We start from the raw sequence: 20,035 nt of genomic DNA on the forward strand, positions 1-20,035 counted from the left end.
AGTCCACAAAGTTGGAACTACCTTGGTGGCAGGGGGTGCAGGAGCTATTGGGCTACCGCCAGGGCTGCCATTAGAAATTGTGGGGCCCAGTACAGTTGAAACAGGCAGACCCCCTCCCTCCGCACCTCTGAAAAAGACTCTGGTACACCCACATCACTCATTCAAAAATCCTTCCACAGGCCCCTCACTTCTCCAAAATCCCACCACATTGATGACATAGTCCTTGTTCTGACTGATTGGGACAGTCACTCAAAATTGGGTCTGCTCCATCAGAATCAGGACAGTTATCAGACTGTCCTGATCTCTTCTATCTTTTCTTGAGGCTTTAACTACCTGTGGCTGTTAGTGTCTTGAGCTCAGCTGTGGCTTGTCTGGATTATGGAATGTTTGGTCCCTATTTGGAAAAAGGATGAGTGCATGAAATGTGGAAATTTCAGCAATGAGCAATTTTTCCTCCCTCATCAGATGAGAGAGGAAAAAAAGAAGGGGGGGGCAGGGATGTCACACATCTACCCCCATACCCCCCTGTTGGTTGCCCTGTCCACCGCTAGGAAGAATGAAGGGGGGAGTACACCTCTCCTATCAAAGCCCCATGCAGCTATGTAGCAGCAGAGGAGCTGCAGACAGTTTCTCACCCCCTTCAGTTTACTAAAGTTTCTTCTAGTGATCAGGCAGAGGATGCTGTTCTAAAAACCAAAAGGAGGTTTGTGATTGGAAATATTGCAAGCCACTTCCTTTTGGTTAAAATAACAGTAGTCACACAAACTGATCAGTAGACAAAGCTTCAGTAAGGCAGTAAAGGTGTGAAACTGGCTGCTTTACGTACATGGGACTCCTGAAACATAGTTATGCCTCTGGAAGTCCACATGAACATTTAATGAGATAAATAACCTTTGTGTCACATATTAATTTTTCAAATTTCCTTTCATGGGATGAGATTCAGAGTCACCTTTTGATGCTGTCCTAACCCAAACAGGGAAAAGTTCCGAAAAAATTTGAGACTTTGGTTTTGCCAACAATATCTGATTTAATAGTGGAATTATTTCCCTTACTAGTTAAAGGCCTGTCAAAATGACAGATAAAAATAAGAGTGTTTTTTTGAATGTTAATGCTGTCCTTTCATTAAGTGCTCAATAACAGGGGAAGACCTTATTGCACGTAATTTGACTTGTGGCAGCATTGATTGAATAGTTTGTCAGATGGCTGATCAGCCCCAGAATGCTTAGCGTGGCAAAATTCACAAATATTGTTCATGGGACCACTGTTATGAGCATTAATATTTGTTTTATCAAAGTTACCAGCATCAAGAATGGCGTGGCATCTCGTTCACTGACTTTGTAAGCGTTGATGTGATATTACCTCTATCCTGTTTGCTCTTTGATTGTTTTCTCTGTGACAGGTAATTTGCTGAGGAGTCATATTTGCATGGTGATGACGATCATGTTCACATTCTCTTTGGTCATCAGTCATAGTTTGTCGTCGGGCTTTATCCCGCTCCGCCCTTCGTCTTTTTGCTGCTTCTTGCTGTGCAGTTACTCCCATAGCAGACATTTCCCTTTTAGGTGGCATCACAGCAACACGTTGTTGCTTAAATTAATTAGTATATTCCTATTAAATTAACATTAAGTGCAAAAAAAATGAATGGCTAGAAAATGTAGTCAATTTGGAATAGCAAATGTTTTATAAATGGTAACTGCCACCCAAAAAACCTAAATAAACCATACAAAAAAAGCCCAAGAAATGTGAGAAATCTAGTCAGAAGCAAACATTCTAAAATTGTTTAAAAACTTTTCTCACTGTATAAAACTAAATCTTAAAGGTAGTTTTAGTATTTTAGATTCAAATACAGGAAACATTCATAACAGAAAGAAAATTATACTTATACATTAATTATTCTGTCCAGCCACATAAAATGGGGTAGAACATAGTTCTAGAGTTCAGCAGTGACCTTGGCCAGATTTCAAATTTTTAACACATTAGTTTTTTTGTTATGCAGTCCTGTTTTAATTGTAGGTACTCATTAAGACATTAGACATAGTTGGGATAGCAGGAGACAGGCTCTTTAAGAATCCTCTCTTTCTATCCTAATTACCCCTTTCCAATGTTGTGTAAAATTAAACATATTTGATCAGTGTAATAAGTTTAATTAAAAAACAAATTCACTGGTTTTATTTTTTACTCCACTTCCTAATGTAATCTATCTATTTATCTCTATATATTTATCTATCTATACGTGCACTAAATCTCCTTATATACGGTATGTCTTGATGTAGCTATACATCCGTAAATACGACAGATAGGTCTTTCTGCTACAAAACTACCTCTAGGCGGTATTCTCTGGTCCAACCAGCAGGTGGCAGAGAGGGATCAGATGGACATGTTTACTGATTTGAGCTGCCCAAATCTAAGATGGCGGATCATGTATCAACCGTATTTCGTGCGCTGCCTCGTCACAGGGTTATGTGGCTCCGGAACATCATTAGGTGTGGGCGTGGTTCCGGAGACAGGAAGTGGAGCTTGGAAAACGTGACAGAATAAGTAAAGGTAAGTGGCGACATCATAATAATATGATTATTGTTTTTTTTCTATATTCCGTGTGCTAGGTATAGGAGCAAAGTGAGATATCGCAGGTCTAGGAGTAGCTGGAAGGATGTACATAGCAGTTTCCAATACCTTCCCAGTGTGGAAATAACTTCTTGGTTAATACTTGTGACAAACAACATCTATAAGGGTTCATTTGTATTACATCAATAGAAACTGATCATCTGTGGGGCTACAAAATCTACCATGGCATATATAAGCATTTAAATAGAACCAGCATAGAAAGATTGCAATCTGTTCGAACCTATTATGACATACAAAAGAATTAAGCTATATGCCTTAAAATAAAAATATGCATAAATAATAAAACATAATGGACATAAAACTTGAGAGACAGTGGGAAGTTATTTTAAAATAAATAAAAATCATGATCTATGTATCAAAATATAATGATTAAAGGGCAGTCCAAATGTATCTACCATGCTGACTGCCTTCTTGCCTGTGGCTGGTGTATGCGGGTTATTGCACTGCTGGGCAGATTTACTGTTAGGCCGAACAGATAAAGCAACCAAATAATGCTTTTACCTGCATAAAATATAATAAATATGTATTAAAATGGCAGATGCAATCATTATGATATACATTTATACATCTCTAAACACTGGTATAAAGCAGAAATGTATATTTTAATGCAGGCTACACAAGTGGTGATCCTGTTGCTTGAGGGGTCAATCTATGCAACTAGAGTGCCTGTTCAATTCAGTTAACTGATGAATGTGCAGACACGTGGATGCAGTCATGGGGTTGTCCAAGTTTTTGGAAATGTCTGATCAGATTTTTTTTTTTAAAAAGCATATTGGCAGATTAGATAGAATAGAACAGCCACATGTGCGACCTGTCTAAATGTGAATCCTTTATAGGTTTTTAAATATTTGAATAAATGAAGGCAGCTCTCTCCATAGTTTACATGAATATTTAAGATAATTGGTTATAGCAGCACATGTGGCAATAATCTGAAAGTATTGTGGTTTGTTTTCCAGTTGTTCAGAAACTACACAGTGATAGGCTTGTGTAAAGATGGCTTCTTACACCTGCATTTCATGTCGAGTGGCGTTTGCAGACCCAGATATCCAGCGAGCTCACTACAAGACTGACTGGCACAGATACAATCTAAAGAGGAAAGTGGCTGACATGCCTCCGGTAACAGCAGAGAATTTCCAAGAACGTGTTCTGGCCCAGAGAGCTGTGGCGAAGGAGCAGAGCAAAGAAACGGCCACATACTGCACAGCTTGTAGCAAGAGGTTTTCCACATTCAACTCCTATGAAAACCACTTGAAGTCCAAAAAACACTTGGACTTGGAGAAAAAGGCAGCACAATCAATCACAAAGAAGGTTGAGATGCTAAATGAGAAGAATCTAGAGAAAGGTTTGAGTGTGGAGAATGTAGACAAGGATGCCATGAATACTGCTATCCAGCAGGCTATCAAACCACAGCCCTCTTCGTTTCCCAAAAAGAAACCCAACACTGGTCAGGAAAGTGATGTGGCTTCTTTTCCAGACAAACAAGAAGCACAGGCAAAAACTAGGCCTGAGAAGCCACCCAGATGGCAATGGTATGAACAACAAGCCAAGAAACTGGCATCTCAGGAGGATGCGCATGATTCTGTGGAGGAAGAGGAAGGTAATGATTTTACTTCACCTTATTGATCAGTATCGCAGCACTATCATTTTTAGGTGTTGCTAATTTAGAAATTGTATTTCAGCTTCCCTTGCCTGACAAAGGTGTGTTTATTATCACTTATATAGTGACACAATATGATTCAGTGCTGTAGATCTTTCATCAATCACTGCACTCCCTGCCACACAAACATACACACCCACACACGGTCCATTTTTCTCAGAAATGAATGAACCCCCAGTATGTTATGGGGCTTTGAGAGGAAACCGGAGTAAACACACAGACACAAGGAGAACATGTAAACTCCACACAGATATTTTCTTGGTTGGATTTGAACCCATGACCAGAGTGCTATGAGCAATGCTAATGGCTGTGTACAGTTTGCTGCTCCAACGTCTCTTTATAAGAGATGCTAGTTTCTGAATGGACTATCCAGCACTGTTTATCTTTAATAAACTACCTTCCTGTAAGTTGACTGTTGTACTGTGTTATATAACACATTTTTATTGGCTGTCAGAGTGCCAGGGAAATGAATCACCTAGTTTATGCTGCTTATAGTCAAGTAATGAGAGATGGGTCTGATTACCTGTGTAAACTGCATATAAATAGTTATAAAGTAGGGAGATTACAGGCAGGAGAGGTAGACATTAAATTAAACATAAACATTAATAAATAATAGTGTGTGAGCTCTATTAAAGATTAATACCACTCTTCAATAGTAGTACCCCTTTTGCTGTTTATGCATTTAAAAGCCACTTTCTTAAATACAAGTCCCTACCTGGAATGTATCTGTGAAATATTTGTGCTCCTTCCTATGAAATTTCACCTCCTTCCTATAGTCATGTCAACTATCCTGCTCCCCCAGCCCATAATGTGTCCAATTTCACCAATTTAACCTCTCAGCACTTTGGCTTTTCAAACAGACAATATACTTTGGTAATAATCTAACAATGAAAGATTATGCACTAACTGTTATTGAATCATCTAATAGAGATTACTTCATATAGACAGCATTTCAGTTTTATGCTGTAATGTACATTCAATATTGTTCATCTTTCAATCTAATTTTATTGTCTGGGACACATGGAATATCTTGGGGCACTTGAAGGTTAATAGCACTGTTTATGAAGTGTACAGCAACAATAAAGTACATGGACCATTTTTTTGGCATTTCAGTGAGTTGGTTACCACAGATGTCCAGTTGTATTCGGTTCTACTTTTGTTAATAATATATATATATCACATAAACTTGTTCTGAACCATCTCTAGAAGTTTTCCGATCATGGTCTTCAGTGTCTAAAGTGCGAAAAGAACAGGGCTGTGGAGGGGTGAAAGACATTCATTTAGAGATCATTGAAGTTCACGGAAAGCTGCCACTGCACTTTGGAGTTTTACAGAAGCAGTTCTTGCTCCACCCTCCCCCTTTAAAGTGCCTGTGTGTACTGTACCTATATCTATTCATAGAGCTCAATGTTCCCTATGTGAGTATCTCTCTTCCCCTGTTCTCCTGTGAATAATGGAACAGGGGAGAAGACATAAAGATGCCTGTATGCACAAGCCCTTATGCAGGGACGTCGGTCATTTTACCACTGCTCGACTGCATCTCAGTTTAGACACTGAAGTCCTTGATCAAATAAAAAATATTCTATAGAAGATTCCTTCATATGTAAAATATTGCATTAACAAAACCACTGAGTGGAATTGGGCATCTGTGGTGCCTGATTGACTGGAATGCCATAGAAATGGTCAGTGTATTGTTTCTGTAAACATCACATATACTCCTCACTCTTCAAGTGCGCCAAGTTCTAAGTCAGTGAAGTGACGTCCTTTTTAGCCGCCAGCCTCATGTATTCTGCAGTTGTGATGACTTTCTAGAAAATGTGTATGTCTGTAATCTTTCTTTGCAGTTTAAACATGACATTATCTCTTTTGTATTGTAAGAATGAAAATCTGTTACTCTTTGGATTAAATTGTTGCATTTTAATGTGGCTTTTCAACCCCATGGTTACTTGTCCATATGTTTCATTTTTATCACTTGCTGCAGTTGTCTTCCCCGTTTCGGGAATTCCTGCTCACAGTGCAGTAACAGAATCTTGTTTTTTTATGATCAGACTCCTTTAAACACTTTCTAGAAAGTGGCAACATGGCAGTTGTTATAATAATCAGAAATTTAATGTTATAAGGAATTTTCTATTTATATACTTTAATCACACATGTACCTTATTTAGCATGGAATCTCAGGGAGCTGTCAGTTTATCTCTATCTTTTTTTTGCTGAAAGAGAACCTATTGCTAGGTTGGGGATTGCTGTTTTATCATATAGTACCCTGTTCCACAGGGAGAGGACCTTTAGTGACACGATATGGGAGAATGTATAGGCTCTTTCCCAGGTGACCAGGCAGGCAGGTGAACCCTTTTTTCATAAGATGGCAGTCCACAGCCAGTTTATATTTTGTGCAGTCTCCTCTCTTGCATTGATTCAGTAAATCATATAAATAACCTATTGACACCTGTTTACACATGGTGCACATTTAGTAATAAATGTGTTTGTAGTGCAGTGATTAAATGCATTCATTTGATTGTCTTAGAATTGTTTTGATATTTTAACCATATATTGTTAAAAGTACTGTTGGCACCAACAATAGTGCTGACATGCATTGGTTCCTAAACCGTCCTTTAGACTGGTGGGCTGTAGTACTGGACTGAGATAGTGTTCCTATGACACTTCCAAGAACCGAAATAGATATTTGCACCTAAAGCACAAGAAGTGTAGAAATTCAGTGCCCTTGTGTGGATAGCTAAAACTTGACTTATATATATTGTTTATTTTTCCAGACTGGGAAGACTTGGATATGGAGGAAAGTGATGGAGACAGTGATGAGGAGATGGAGGATGCTGACAAAGGCAGTTCTGCTGCTGCTGAGAGCACCCCTGCCACTGGGGCCATTCCTATTACAGACTGCTTGTTCTGCCCTCATCACTCCCGTTCTTTGGTGAAGAGCATTGATCATATGACCAAAGTCCATAGCTTCTTCATTCCTGACATAGAGTTTCTCCAGGATCTTCAGGGACTCATTTTGTACTTGGGTAGTTATTTTTGTTAAAGAAAATGATCACATTATACCTTCTTTATTAAGCCATTTGGTTGATGGTAGCATTATACTGATAATTGACTTGTGTACTAGTCTGGTTTAGGACACACGGAAGCACAGTATGAGACAGATTTAATTCGGCGCAAGGTGACGCAATGTGGAACTGTCCGCAGAGATGCATTGCGTCTGAATTTTTACCCATAGAGTTGTGGAGATTTCTCACTGTAACAGCCAGCAGTATGTGCATCTGAATATCAAGGCGATTAAATCTGCCCCTATGAATAACAAATCCTAAGAGGCAACTTGTTTTAAGGGAAAAGCATAGACCTAGGAATGTCCTGCCTATTGGCACTGTACAGTTATAGCTGTATCACTGGGCTTGTATCATGTTTTAGATTGAGTTTAGATTATTGAGGTCACCCCACACTGCAAGAGGTGGGACTTGGAGAGCACTATGAAAAGCATGTATTTCAGCTCACCGTGTTCAGTGAAACATTAAATATGGAAAATGTTCAGTTCATAGCATGTATTAGCTGATATGATGTTATGGCCTGCAAGGATAACGAAGTCCAAAATCACATTTTCATAGATAAAGAATTAAGGTAAATTGCATAGTTCTGTGACACCGTAGCTTTCTACTGCAACCTAAAACATAAATAGCCACATCCCAGAGCTCTTAGTGAATGGCCAGAGAGAGCTATTATAGGGCAAAAAGTTCAAACGCAAATCTAGCTGATCAGGCCGTTCTGTTAAGTTGGAAACCACAGGAATGCTGTAAAATTTAGTTAACTATAAACTTTTCAGTCCCTTCAGGTATCCTATTTGATTCAGTAATAGCCAGGGTTTGATACGTTTTAATTCCCATAAGTGGATTCAGTTATTTTCTGTTTTAGATTAACATGTATTATATCTGGTCAGTGACTTGGTATCTAAATAGCTTGTAGTTGCATATTATATGGGTATCTGGGTCACTGGCAGATATTATGAACATGTTTTATTAAGATGTTTTTACCTTTATTTTCTGTTTATATAGGTGAGAAGGTCGGTGTTGGGAAGATATGCCTATGGTGTAATGAAAGAGGAAAGTCCTTTTACAGTACAGAATCTGTGCAAGCTCACATGAATGACAAGAGTCACTGCAAGCTTTTTACTGATGGAGATGCTGCTCTCGAGTTTGCAGACTTCTATGACTTTAGGTATGAATAAATTATGAGGAAAGAAGTATTTGTTTTGCCTATCATTAGTTTTTTACTGTGCACAAACTATTCCTATCTTGGCTATAATGTATACCAGGGAGAAAACATTTAAGTGTATTATGTGTCAGATAATGATGTATGCAGCTCTCTAATCCTCTTAATTTGTGTCTTTATATTTTGTCTGAAGACTAATAAGTAGTGACACTTATGCATATATATGGTTCTATTGTTGCTAATGGTATATTTTTAGTCAAAGGCATTTGATAAGCAAAAATTGGAAGACCTCATATTCTCTTTTTGAAGTAAATGATAACAGATTACAGTGGATGAGCTGCTGTCCAAATAAAGCTCTTATGATCTTGTGTTTTGGCTCTTTTATGTTATTACATCTCTGCATTTTTTTAATGTAATACCATACTCACCTTAATGGTATTTAAATATGCACCAATAAAATAAATTGCCTCACTACCCCCCTTTATTAAGTGTTCGACATCTATTCAAGATTGATGTTTCTGATCTTGTGTAATAGGTCCAGTTATCCAAAACACAAAGGGGAAGATGTAGAAATGACTGACAATGATCTGCCAGATGAAAAGAATTTGGACTATGATGAGGAGACAATGGAGTTGGTTCTGCCATCCGGTAGGTGATGCTGAGTTTATGCGCAAGTAATTTTTCATATAAAGAACATTGACTGGTATATTTAATGTCAACTTATTTATTCAGTTTATACATAGCCATCACAGCAAGGATCCAACACAAGTGTCAGACTGTCACCTGTTCTGTGTGACACTGATACTTTTTGTAGAAGTCTAACGCATTTGCAGTGCCTTTCCCCCTGCGAGGTGAGGGAAAAACTCCATTGCACAAGACACCATAATAGAAGTTCTCACCTTGTCCCCACCTCCCCCAGCACTCCAGATAATTGATTGCAGGCGGAGTGCAAGGTGACATGAGTCTCCTGCGCTCTATCCACCATTAACTGTATTGACTGACACTGTTGGACTAGTAGGGAGAAGGGAATGGGAAGAAGTATTTATTCTCTCCACCTATTTCTCTCCCTGTGTCACTGTACTTGCTCCTACTGTGAGTGACCAGAGCTTTGGGTGTGTGAGTGGTATCCAAGTGCTTGGGCCCAAGAAAAGTATGTAGTTCATCATTCATTTTGTTATCTTTATTATTGGGCTTGGTAACTTGGTACATTTCTGAAGGGGAACTACTTAACACTAAAGTAACTATGAACTGAATTGCAGAAACGTTTATTCTCCTTTTTCGTGCATTTTATATAATGTTCACAAAATAAAGAGATTTATTCTATACTTTGCATATTTTAAATCTCTCTGGCCCCTCCGAAATCCCCCCATCTTCCCTAATAAGAAACAACCAACCAGTAATCCATATTCACTTTGGTATATTAATGCAAGTTACATATGGTTTATTGATGTTTGCCGAAAACTGGAAATTTAGTCTAGTTATGAAGGGACGAAATACTTTGTCTTTGAATAATTACATTTAATTGAATTGCCAAGTAACCAAGGCATATGTAAGGGCTGTGCAATGGTTTTATGATCCTGTTGAAGAGCCTGACCAGATGTCTGTAGGAAATACCCTTAAATTACAGCCAAGGTAAACTTGTAGGTACTGTTTGTGCATACACCATTAAAAGGATAACTAACACCAAAATATACATTTCCATTTACAAATTCTGAAGGAAAACTCATTGTTCAGTTTAGCATGTACATTTTTCTTCTTTTAAACATGTAGTAGCATCATGGTCTCTGAACATATGTATGTGAACTGTCTGCACAAAGCATTTGTTTTGGTTTTTTTTGTATCATGGCAGCTAGCAGGAAAGAGGTGAGACAAACACATTCCACACAGAATTATGTGGAAAAACATCAACTCTTGTGTATTTACTCAGGCTTTGCTATAAACTATCTTTCTGGTGCTTGGTTGTTTTGTATGCTTTGTTTACAAATGTGACGTGACGCCTGTACAAAAAGAACTGCACAAAAAAATAATAATAAAAAAAACCAAAACGCCTTTTATGTTACTGTCCCTTTTATTGGTGCTGTGGTCACTGGGGAATGTGCTGACAAGGCAGATTTGGAAAGCTACATCTATTGATTTAAAATTAAAGAGAGGAAATATCATTTAAGCAGTGATGTAGAATGAAATATTGATCTTGGGTTTGGATAAATCCTACATATGGGGAAATAGACTTTTTTTTTTTTTTTTGTAGAATATGATGATCAGTCACGACACAAAAATGAAAATAAATTGATATATGTAGAACACTTAGTATAGCCATTCAATGTTAATGACTTTTATGTCTGCATTTCGAACACACTCTTTCTCCAGGTATGTCTCTACCAGCTGACATTGTAGAACAGGTAATAATATTCTTGCCTAGAAATGCTCCCATTGTCCTGTCTCTGTTTTTACAACATAACCATAAATAAGAGGTTGCACTGTCTGGCTTTGCAGAGCGATCTCATCCTTATTGGCGAATTTGAAAGTATATTGATTTGTATAAGATGCTGTGAATGTTTAAATAAGATATCCTATGCAGTCAATAGTGTAGAGTTCTGTAATCCGATGTATGGGTTCCTGTTATTGCTGACAGTAACACACTGCCCGTGGTCTGACAGATATTGCCTTGTGGTTACTAGTGCTAGATCAAACTGTTTAACAAAAACTTGTGGGATTTTTGTCTTTGTGGCTGTAGTGTGGGATCTAATTTTCCCTGATAGAAATGACAAGAGCAGTATGAGGCCAATTAATGGCTATATGTTATATTATTTTTCTCTAAGATATTGATATGCATCCGCATCTGTGCAGGGCTTTGGTTGATGCAATTCCCAGAAGCAATTAGCAATAAATAATAAGAGTATAGCATCTATAAAATTAAGATGACCTTTGTGGAGGCTGCTTAGTTGAACCATCGGACCACACATATATATGCTTACATTTTTAACATATTCCGTTTTCAGAAATGGGCAGATTGTCATGCTCTAGTAATGATGGCTCCTCACAATTAGCATGGAGTAAGAACTACAAATGACCCAATTTACTCCGTTTGTCCAAACACACAGTGTAACGGTTGCCACCCTGTTTAGATCTTTACTTGCTGTGATTACCATGTGCTATTCGGAAAGAGAATTGATCTTATTGACCCACATACTTCTGCCAGTCATTAAAATACAAGCCACATTCAAGGTCCATCCAGCACTTTTCAAATGGTTAGCTGTAATGAAATCATTGGTCTGGAACCGCACTGAAGACAGGGTTACATAGAACTGCAAGCAATGTTCACATTGCTTCTCTTACTGTGCAGTGTGTCTAATCATCTGCCAAGTACACTTCAAGGTGCATGTGTAATACCTGGTCTCTGTATAAACAATCTGTGTATTTCTGTATGCTCTTGTTTTTACTTGTGGAGTATCCACATCACATCAAAGTCTAACCTGTCTTCTGACACACAATCCTCTGTATTTGTTACTCTAACCAAAGTCTTTGCGTTAGGAGTTTGGATATTCTACCAAACTTCTGTGGATATGTCCTTGGCATGCAGAAAAATTCAGAGCCTGGTCACTTTATTCTTCGTCTCTGAAACCTCAGAACCTTACAGCTTTGTAATGTTTAGAAGATTGTATGTCCACTCTCGAACATGTGGCTTACATTAAATATATTCAGTTGAGCCCTACATACCTGTTAATACAGCACAATACTTGTGTGCTTTACTTTAGAAGGCCCAGTGATGCCTGGTATGGAGTTACATTGTTTAGTTTGGATGCTCTGGATTGCAGCTGTTTCTATGTAGCTTTGATGGTCTGATTCACCCCCTTCCACTTGAAACTCCATTTTGTGAGAGGTATTCTGTTGCCACAATCATTGCACACAGTGCTGTGATATTACTGTAGGCTGTCCACCACTAGGACTGCATAGTAAAAAGATACAAAGCCAGAAAACAGTTACCTTAATTCACTAAAATGTCCACAAAAGATATTCTTGGGGCCATAATAATAAAACAAAAACATATTTGAAGGTTAAATAATCTCCTTTAAATGCTATTGTTTATCCTTTAACATATAGCTTCTTTGTTATGTTACAGGAGCTAGAGTTGGTCATCGCTCGCTGATGAAATACTACAAACAAAAATTTGGTTTGTCCAGAGCTGTGGTCGTATCCAAAAACCAAAAAGCAGTGGGCCGGGTCTTGCAGCAGTACAAGGCTCTGGGTTGGACCGGAGGGACTGGTAAGTTGAAACCTCAGAAGATAACTGTCTGAAATCAACTGTTCACTCAGGCTAGTTATGTTTTATCTATTGATAAAGCATAACTAAAAAGGAACCATTATTGCTATTTGAAGAAATGTCGAAAAAAAGGATTAAATAGTCAAACTTATTCATAGATTGTATTTCAGACCAGATAAGTTACATAAAATCCTGCCTAATATTTCTAAAACAATTGGAGGAACTGTGGCGAGGTTGGGAGTCTTATTCATATGCTGTGGAGCTGCCCGCTTATGCAAAATCTAAGATCATAAGTCTTCGACTTAATTAACAAGGTAGTGAGTGTATTATGAACTCCCTCCCCTGAGATAGCCCTGGTACATCATTACACTCTACAGCTCCAATCACATAATGGGTGTGTACTAGAGCCGCAATTGCCCAGTATTGAAAATCTCTAACCCCCCATTCCCTTGTTTTTGCTGTAATTATTGCCAAAGTTCAAAGGCATTATGAAATGGAGACCATAGTTTTCCAATACACGTTTCTGCTTCCTCTCCTTTGATCAAGTCTTTGTTATAAAATTATTTAATTGCATCCAGCAAGTAAGTCTATAAGATTGTTCATCATGCTGTTGTTCCACTTGCCCGACTTTAACTTTATGGAATGTATTGTCTCCTATGTCATTTGTTTAGCTTCTTTCTGTTACCTTGTGCATTCAGTAAAGTTAAGTCATAATGACAGAAGGGCAAAGTGCTTATGTGATTCAGCCCCAAGGCAAGACATAATATGGACATCAATGGTAATATTTAGATTGCTTTACTTTTCGTGTCACTGCTCCGTTTGTAGTGCCCAGTTTTAACAAAGGGTATATACTACATCTATCATCTAATTGCAGTTTTTTCCTGAAATTGACATGTAAAATGTATTTATAACACACCTGAAGCCTGTCAAATTAAAAACCCAATGCATTATTTAGCAATACTTCTGCCTGCTTATTTCTTTCCATTTGTCATATATAATAATTTACTAATTCTGGAAATTATTTCTTCCCCCTCAAAGGTGTCGCTCTCCAGCATGGGCGTGATATGCAGTATGTACAGAAGATGAAGTCTAAGTGGATGCTAAAGACTGGAATGAGTAATAATGCTACAAAGCAGATGCACTTCAGACCCCAAGTTAGATTCTGAAACCTTGATGCATTTGGTAATGGCGATGGCTTTATTTCTGGTGAAGCATCCCTTGCAACGGTCATTTTTTAGAGGATTGTGGACATTGTTGCTGAGAGTCTGGTTAGGTAAATGAATGTCATATAGAGGAACCTGCTGTCTAAACAACTCCAGCAGTGTCATACTGATCTTACAGATAGCAGCAGCAGGAAGTCAGTGAATACCTCAGGGCATCTCATTAACTTTAATACATTTATACAAGACCTAATGGCGAACAACAGTTGCAACCTATCCTACGGGTACCAAAACAATTATTTATCTTATAAATCAAAATAAGTAGGTTTTGCTTTGCCAAATTAAAGGCTGTTATCTTGGTAAAGAAGACTTACAGATGACTTGCTACTTATATTATGGATTGTATATTCAATGTAGTTAATGGAGTGATGTGTTGCAAAGAAAACGTAATACGTACTCAGTATGATTTATTGGCATATGCTAGGTGAACTCTATGTTGAAATATTGCCTCCTGAAACATTATTTTAAAAATAAAAAAACCTGTTCATTCAAATAAAAATTTCCAGGTGATTGCAATCGTTTCATTGGAAATAGTTGCATTAAAAACAGACTTTTTAATTATTTTTTTAGAACATTGGTTATGTACCATGTAATAAGTGTATTTCTCTGACTTAATAGTCTCTTTTTTTTCTAATGTTTTCAGTGTTAATTGGTGCACATTCTGTAAAGAAACAGAAATGCTCAGACAGAAAGGAAATTGCCCCCAAACTAACTACGGTGTAAACCAATCCAGGTTGTTACAAATTTATATAAATATGTCTCAAAATTGAAATATACCTGTCTTGATCATTTAAAATAACGAGGCAGAAAAAAAGGTTAAGTGACTGACTTGTAAATTAGTAACTCCTTTTACAATATTATCAGGATATTAATTGCCTATAGGGGGTGTCTAGGTTTTAATTGGGGTAATAAAAAAATAATAAAATGTTTGCTTACCAGGAAGGGTTGAAAGAATCACTACCCAGCGCTTATGTTCCTGGCAAAAAAGCAGAGGTCTATGTGAAGCTGTGTTGGAGGTGTGTACATATTGAACCAATAAGAAGCTGCACTCATTGAGAGTGCAGGTGCTTATTGTTTATCCCACTTAAACCCTGCACCACAGCCATGTGGATGCTACAGTACACAAACAGAAAAACATGTTCTGTTCCAGATTGCAGTTCCTGGGAATCCACTAGGGGAAAGCAGCAGATAAGTGATGTGTGGGAATGCTGCTTTAAGCATAGAGAAAATTATGGACACTTTTCTAACTGCTGAAAATGACACCTTGAAAGAAGCTGTTTTGTAAATATAAGTGATTTCAGCAGTCTCTAGTCGCCTCGTGTGACATACTCAGTGGTTTATTTAAATTTCTTTCAGCTATTTTCTTACCTAAGCGCCTAAATCTGTAGTGTGATAGCTTGAAATATGAATCAATGGATATGTATGGAATAATATCTACCTTGAAATATGCTGGTGTGACACAACCTTGAGTGAATCACGGAGATAAAGCCATAAGTTCTGAATAGACCCACCAGTGACCTGGCAATCAGCTTTGTAAGGGTGACGTGGCCTTTACCTTTGTAAGGGTTGGTAACCACAAAAAAGCTCACATAAACACCCACAGGAAAATTGCTCATGGATAAAACCCCACTGACATAAATGCTCACACGGAAAATTGCTCACACAGAAAACATTTTCATGTAAGCTTTTTTTCATAGAATCGTAAGGGTTACCTCTTTTGCTAGAGTGCATCGCATTTAAAATCTAAAAGGAAACTTACTGAAAATGTTGCTGTTTCTTCACTTTACATGTTACCTCTCAAATTCGAGGGGAGAGAAGTACATTTTTTGTATATTAAATCCAGAGTTCTCCATTTGGCCTTTTAAGATCTTCCAATCTCCACATCCTCCCTTTTAGAGGCTGACACATACATCTAAATACTCTCTTTTAATACATGGCTGGAATCTCGAGGGCCGTTTGCACTTTCCTGAACTGTGTAGGGACCAGTCCAGGTTCATGATACCCACAAATGGTGCTGATGGTGAGGAAGAAAGTAATCTATTTCTAGATACATATTGTGATGCGTCTCTGTGGAAGAGAACAGTAAAATTGCATGGGCTATAGGGAAGTTGCCTCGGTCATTCGTATAAAACATTTCCCTTGACAAAGATTAGTGAATAAACAAAAATGAATTGATCTCAGGCGCAATAGGTATGTGAATGTTGTAAATGTAATAGCACAAAATGAGCAAGAAATAGACAAAATAATAGTACAACAATGTATATTGGTTATTGCAAATAAAATCTCAGTGCACTTGGATTTTATTTGGAATAATCAATATACATTGTTGTACTATTATTTTGTCTATTTCATGCTCATTTTGTGCTATTACATTTACAATAATCACATACCCATTGTGCCTGGGATCAATTCACTTTTGTTCTATCATTAGGGGTCAGGGACCTACCCCCCCTACTTTCCCAAATGCAGCATTACCATCTCCTATACATAACGGGAAGCGTGGAATCTAACCTATTAGTTTACAAAAATTAGTGAATATAACAGAATAAATTTAGCCATATATGGTTGTGTAAAATAATAGCAAGATCGGGGGCTACATTATAGTGCAGTATCTTTTTATTTAATGGATATATAAGGATTAAAAAAAAAGGACATTAAAAATACTTATCTTGCTCATTAATAACAGAATGGACCAAACCAATTCTGACTCCACAGCAGAAGTTTGCAATATTATGGACTGAGCCAGAAGAACTATAAACTTTAGGTTAGCGCAGTGAATATTTGTTTTTTATATATGGTTGTATGGTCACATCATTTTTACCCCCCCACAAAAAAATATCATGCATAGACTAAAAAATAGAAAAAATGTGGTTTCTGACACAGTGAAAAAAAATGTGACAATTGGTATAGTCATATGAGGTAATGCAGACCTGGTCCTGTCTGCGTTAAAGTATACTTTTATGTAGTAAAGGTTTGAGGAGTTCCAAAGCAGCATTGCATTCCATGGTCCAATTTTTTTTTTAAGGGATTGAAAGTTGATAGTTCACAATCCTTTTGTAAAAGAGGATCATGGGGACTTGACCTGTTCTATTGCTAAGGTTAATAAACTCTGCACTAATTTGTCTTATGGTATATTTTCCCATTGAATGAATGGAGGCAACTGTTCTGTGACAGAGGGAATTCCTTCTAATATTTAATGTGTTATTTGGATGTGCAGGAACTGTTCACCTGTAAATTAAGCTTATTAATTGTTATGGAAGTAGAACACTGCAACATTTAACAAATGTCTTTAGCCTTTATTTCAAATATTGAACCTGCTATAAATATAGTTAGTGCAATATGTAACCAGCTCAATTTGCTGAATTTAATCAAATTCATCTGTACAGTGCATAAGCACAACATTATCTCGGTCAACTTGCCACAAATGGCCTGTAGCTTTTTATTTATTTATTTTTTGCACTAATCATTCCATTAGTAACTTCTCTTCTTTGCAGGATTTCTGTGATTTTATAGAGATTAGCTGTAGGAGGCTTTGCTTGCATAATATCTTAATGTTGATATATTTTAGTTGTGTTGACTAAACCATTACACAAGTATCTGCGTTACCAAATATAAAGGATTTTTGGAATCTGGCATATTAAAGGTTCATTAAGCAATTAAGTCATCATCCTTTTTTTTTCCTCAGATCCCCCCAAAATTCTGCAGTGACAAACAGTTGATATCATAAATAATACATAAAAACTAAACAAGTACCTAAGAGGTTAACACATTGATCATGTGGGAGACAAATGACCTTGGGGGGTTTAGTCTTTTTGTAGGAGACAAGATACTTTAGTTTTAAAATTGACATCCCAAAGTTTTTGATCCCTAATACCTCTTTCAATAGACATTTACAATTGTGCCAATCTCTTGAGGACCAATCCAGGGAGGACTCTTCCAGATTCATTGATTCCCCACGCTTCAGCGTATTCAATGGTATGTGGGCACTCATGAAGTGATATCTACATTGTATACTCTGCTCTATCTACATTTACCAAACATTGGAAGTCTTGCAACTCTAAAAATCAAATGGGAAAGAGAAATAGGGCTTATAGATGAATAGTGAAGCCTGATACTAAGTACCATGAAGAATGCAATCATGCCTGAGGTACCAACAAATACATACACAGAGACTACCATGTAGGACCCCTCTGGGCTTGTTCTGGAAAATGCTTTGGGATTGCCCTGAAGTAAATAGTTTATAGGTGGACTTCTGGCCAGCATTGGTGGCAGCTTCCCCCCCCCACTTGCTTCCAAGATATCGGGCCATTGCAGAAGAAACCTTGACCAAGCATCTGTTCAATTATATCTTCATTTTGATTACATTAGCTAAAGTTATAATGGCCAGAAACTGATTAGCAGTGGAACCCCCATATACATTTGAACAGCCCTCTTTCTATGAAACATGACCGATTCACATACAAGGAGAACGGCTATTCACAGATACCCTAAAAGTTGGTCCTGCTGGTATAAGTCCAGGTTTGCTATACACTGGAAGAGGAGTGTGAGCAATATGTGTCCCCCACCTGCAATAGGGAATTGTTCAGCCCTGCACAGTTTTCGTGCACTCTAGCTTCTACCATATTAGCTAGCGTATGTCTTATCTAATACTTTTGTCATAATGTGATATTAGTCATTCCAATATTTTTCAGTACGTCACAGTGTTTGTTTTATTAAGTTTTTTTTTTTTTTTTTTTTTTTGGTTCTACTGTTTTTTTAATTTCTTTGTTTTGTATGTTTTGGCATACATCTGAAAATCCTAATGAAAAAATTTGATTTAAAATAAAAATAATCTATCATATCCCTTTTTTTGTTTCACTTGTCGAGTTTTTGGTTCTCGTAAAACCCTAGAATTGCACTTGGTTACAGATGAAACCGTTTTGCAGTAACAAAAAAGCATGAGTATTCCATATCTTCACAGGACGTCACCAAAAGCAGGTGCATATTTCCCTTTGCTGAAGTTTGGAAATATTCCACTGATGATTTTTGTTCTACTATGTCGGATCAAGGCTTTAATGCTATCACCTTGGGTTTTTTTTCTAGCCTCTGTAAATAAGGCAAAGACCCTAGAAACCATTTTATTGACACTTGTTCAGTAGCTAATAATTTCGGTATAAGTCTGACAATAGGACAGAGATTCTACTTTAATCTGTTTGTAGTGGCCAAGAAGTACATCTTATTTATTCCTCTAGAATATTCAATGATTCCAGCAATAGTTTTGGCTGAATTTTTATAATGTCTAGCAATTAAGAATTCTTTCCTACACCCCTTCATTAATTGTCTCTGGTTAGTCCTAAAATTCGGATTATTTTATCAGAAAGTCACTTTCCAGGCTAGGTGTCCCTCTAGAAAGGTTATGTCTACAATGGTGGTACACCTTCAATATTGCATTCAGTACTATCAATTATCATTGAAGAAACATAATACCCAAAGCAATACTTGTAATAACTCCAATGAGTTGTATAAATGATGGCGCAATAAACAGAACAGTGCCTTTAGTTTTTGAGTGTCAGAAGTCAATATGGTTTACAAGTAAGTAATAGTAATACATTGACACCAGATAGCATATTACATGATGGGTGTATTGCATACTCTTAAATCAGATAATCATTCAGTTGCACTGCATATAATAGGTTTCCAATGGATGAAGGAACAGGGGATACAAGTATTTTATATAAAAACTTCTCAATTTTCCATTTGCCGCATTGTAAATCAATAAGCAGCTCCTGTAAATGTGTCTGAAGAAAAGAAAATATTGCATTCTTTTATGGAGGGTTGAACTGTTATAATATTGACTGTTTTATGACTTGTTAAGAAAAGGATAAATATATTATAAAATACAGCAAAGGAACAGAGATTAAAAGTAAAATAAATCCCATTCAAATAATGGGGAGGAATATCTTATTTTACAAATATTATTCATAAGTGGTAATATAATATAAAAAGTCACCCAGTTTAAAATATTTCTGAAGCACTGCCATCAGGACAGTACTAATTATAGCGTTTAAAGAGTTC

At 37.2% G+C, this 20,035-nt stretch overlaps 1 protein-coding gene across 1 annotated transcript; it reads left to right on the top strand.

Moving 5' to 3' along the window:
- Window positions 1-2,451: 2,451 nt before the first annotated feature.
- Window positions 2,452-14,543, top strand: ZNF622 (zinc finger protein 622). The gene is made up of 7 exons (XM_075212916.1): window positions 2,452-2,544; window positions 3,582-4,222; window positions 7,054-7,305; window positions 8,344-8,506; window positions 9,036-9,148; window positions 12,621-12,764; window positions 13,800-14,543. Exons 2-7 carry the CDS (start codon window positions 3,619-3,621, stop codon window positions 13,925-13,927), a joined length of 1,404 nt encoding a protein of 467 aa, XP_075069017.1. The 5' UTR covers window positions 2,452-2,544; window positions 3,582-3,618; the 3' UTR covers window positions 13,928-14,543.
- The last annotated feature ends 5,492 nt before the right edge of the window (window positions 14,544-20,035 follow it).

Source organism: Mixophyes fleayi, chromosome 5 (assembly GCF_038048845.1).
Source record: "Mixophyes fleayi isolate aMixFle1 chromosome 5, aMixFle1.hap1, whole genome shotgun sequence".
Classification (NCBI taxonomy): Eukaryota; Metazoa; Chordata; class Amphibia; order Anura; family Limnodynastidae; genus Mixophyes; species Mixophyes fleayi.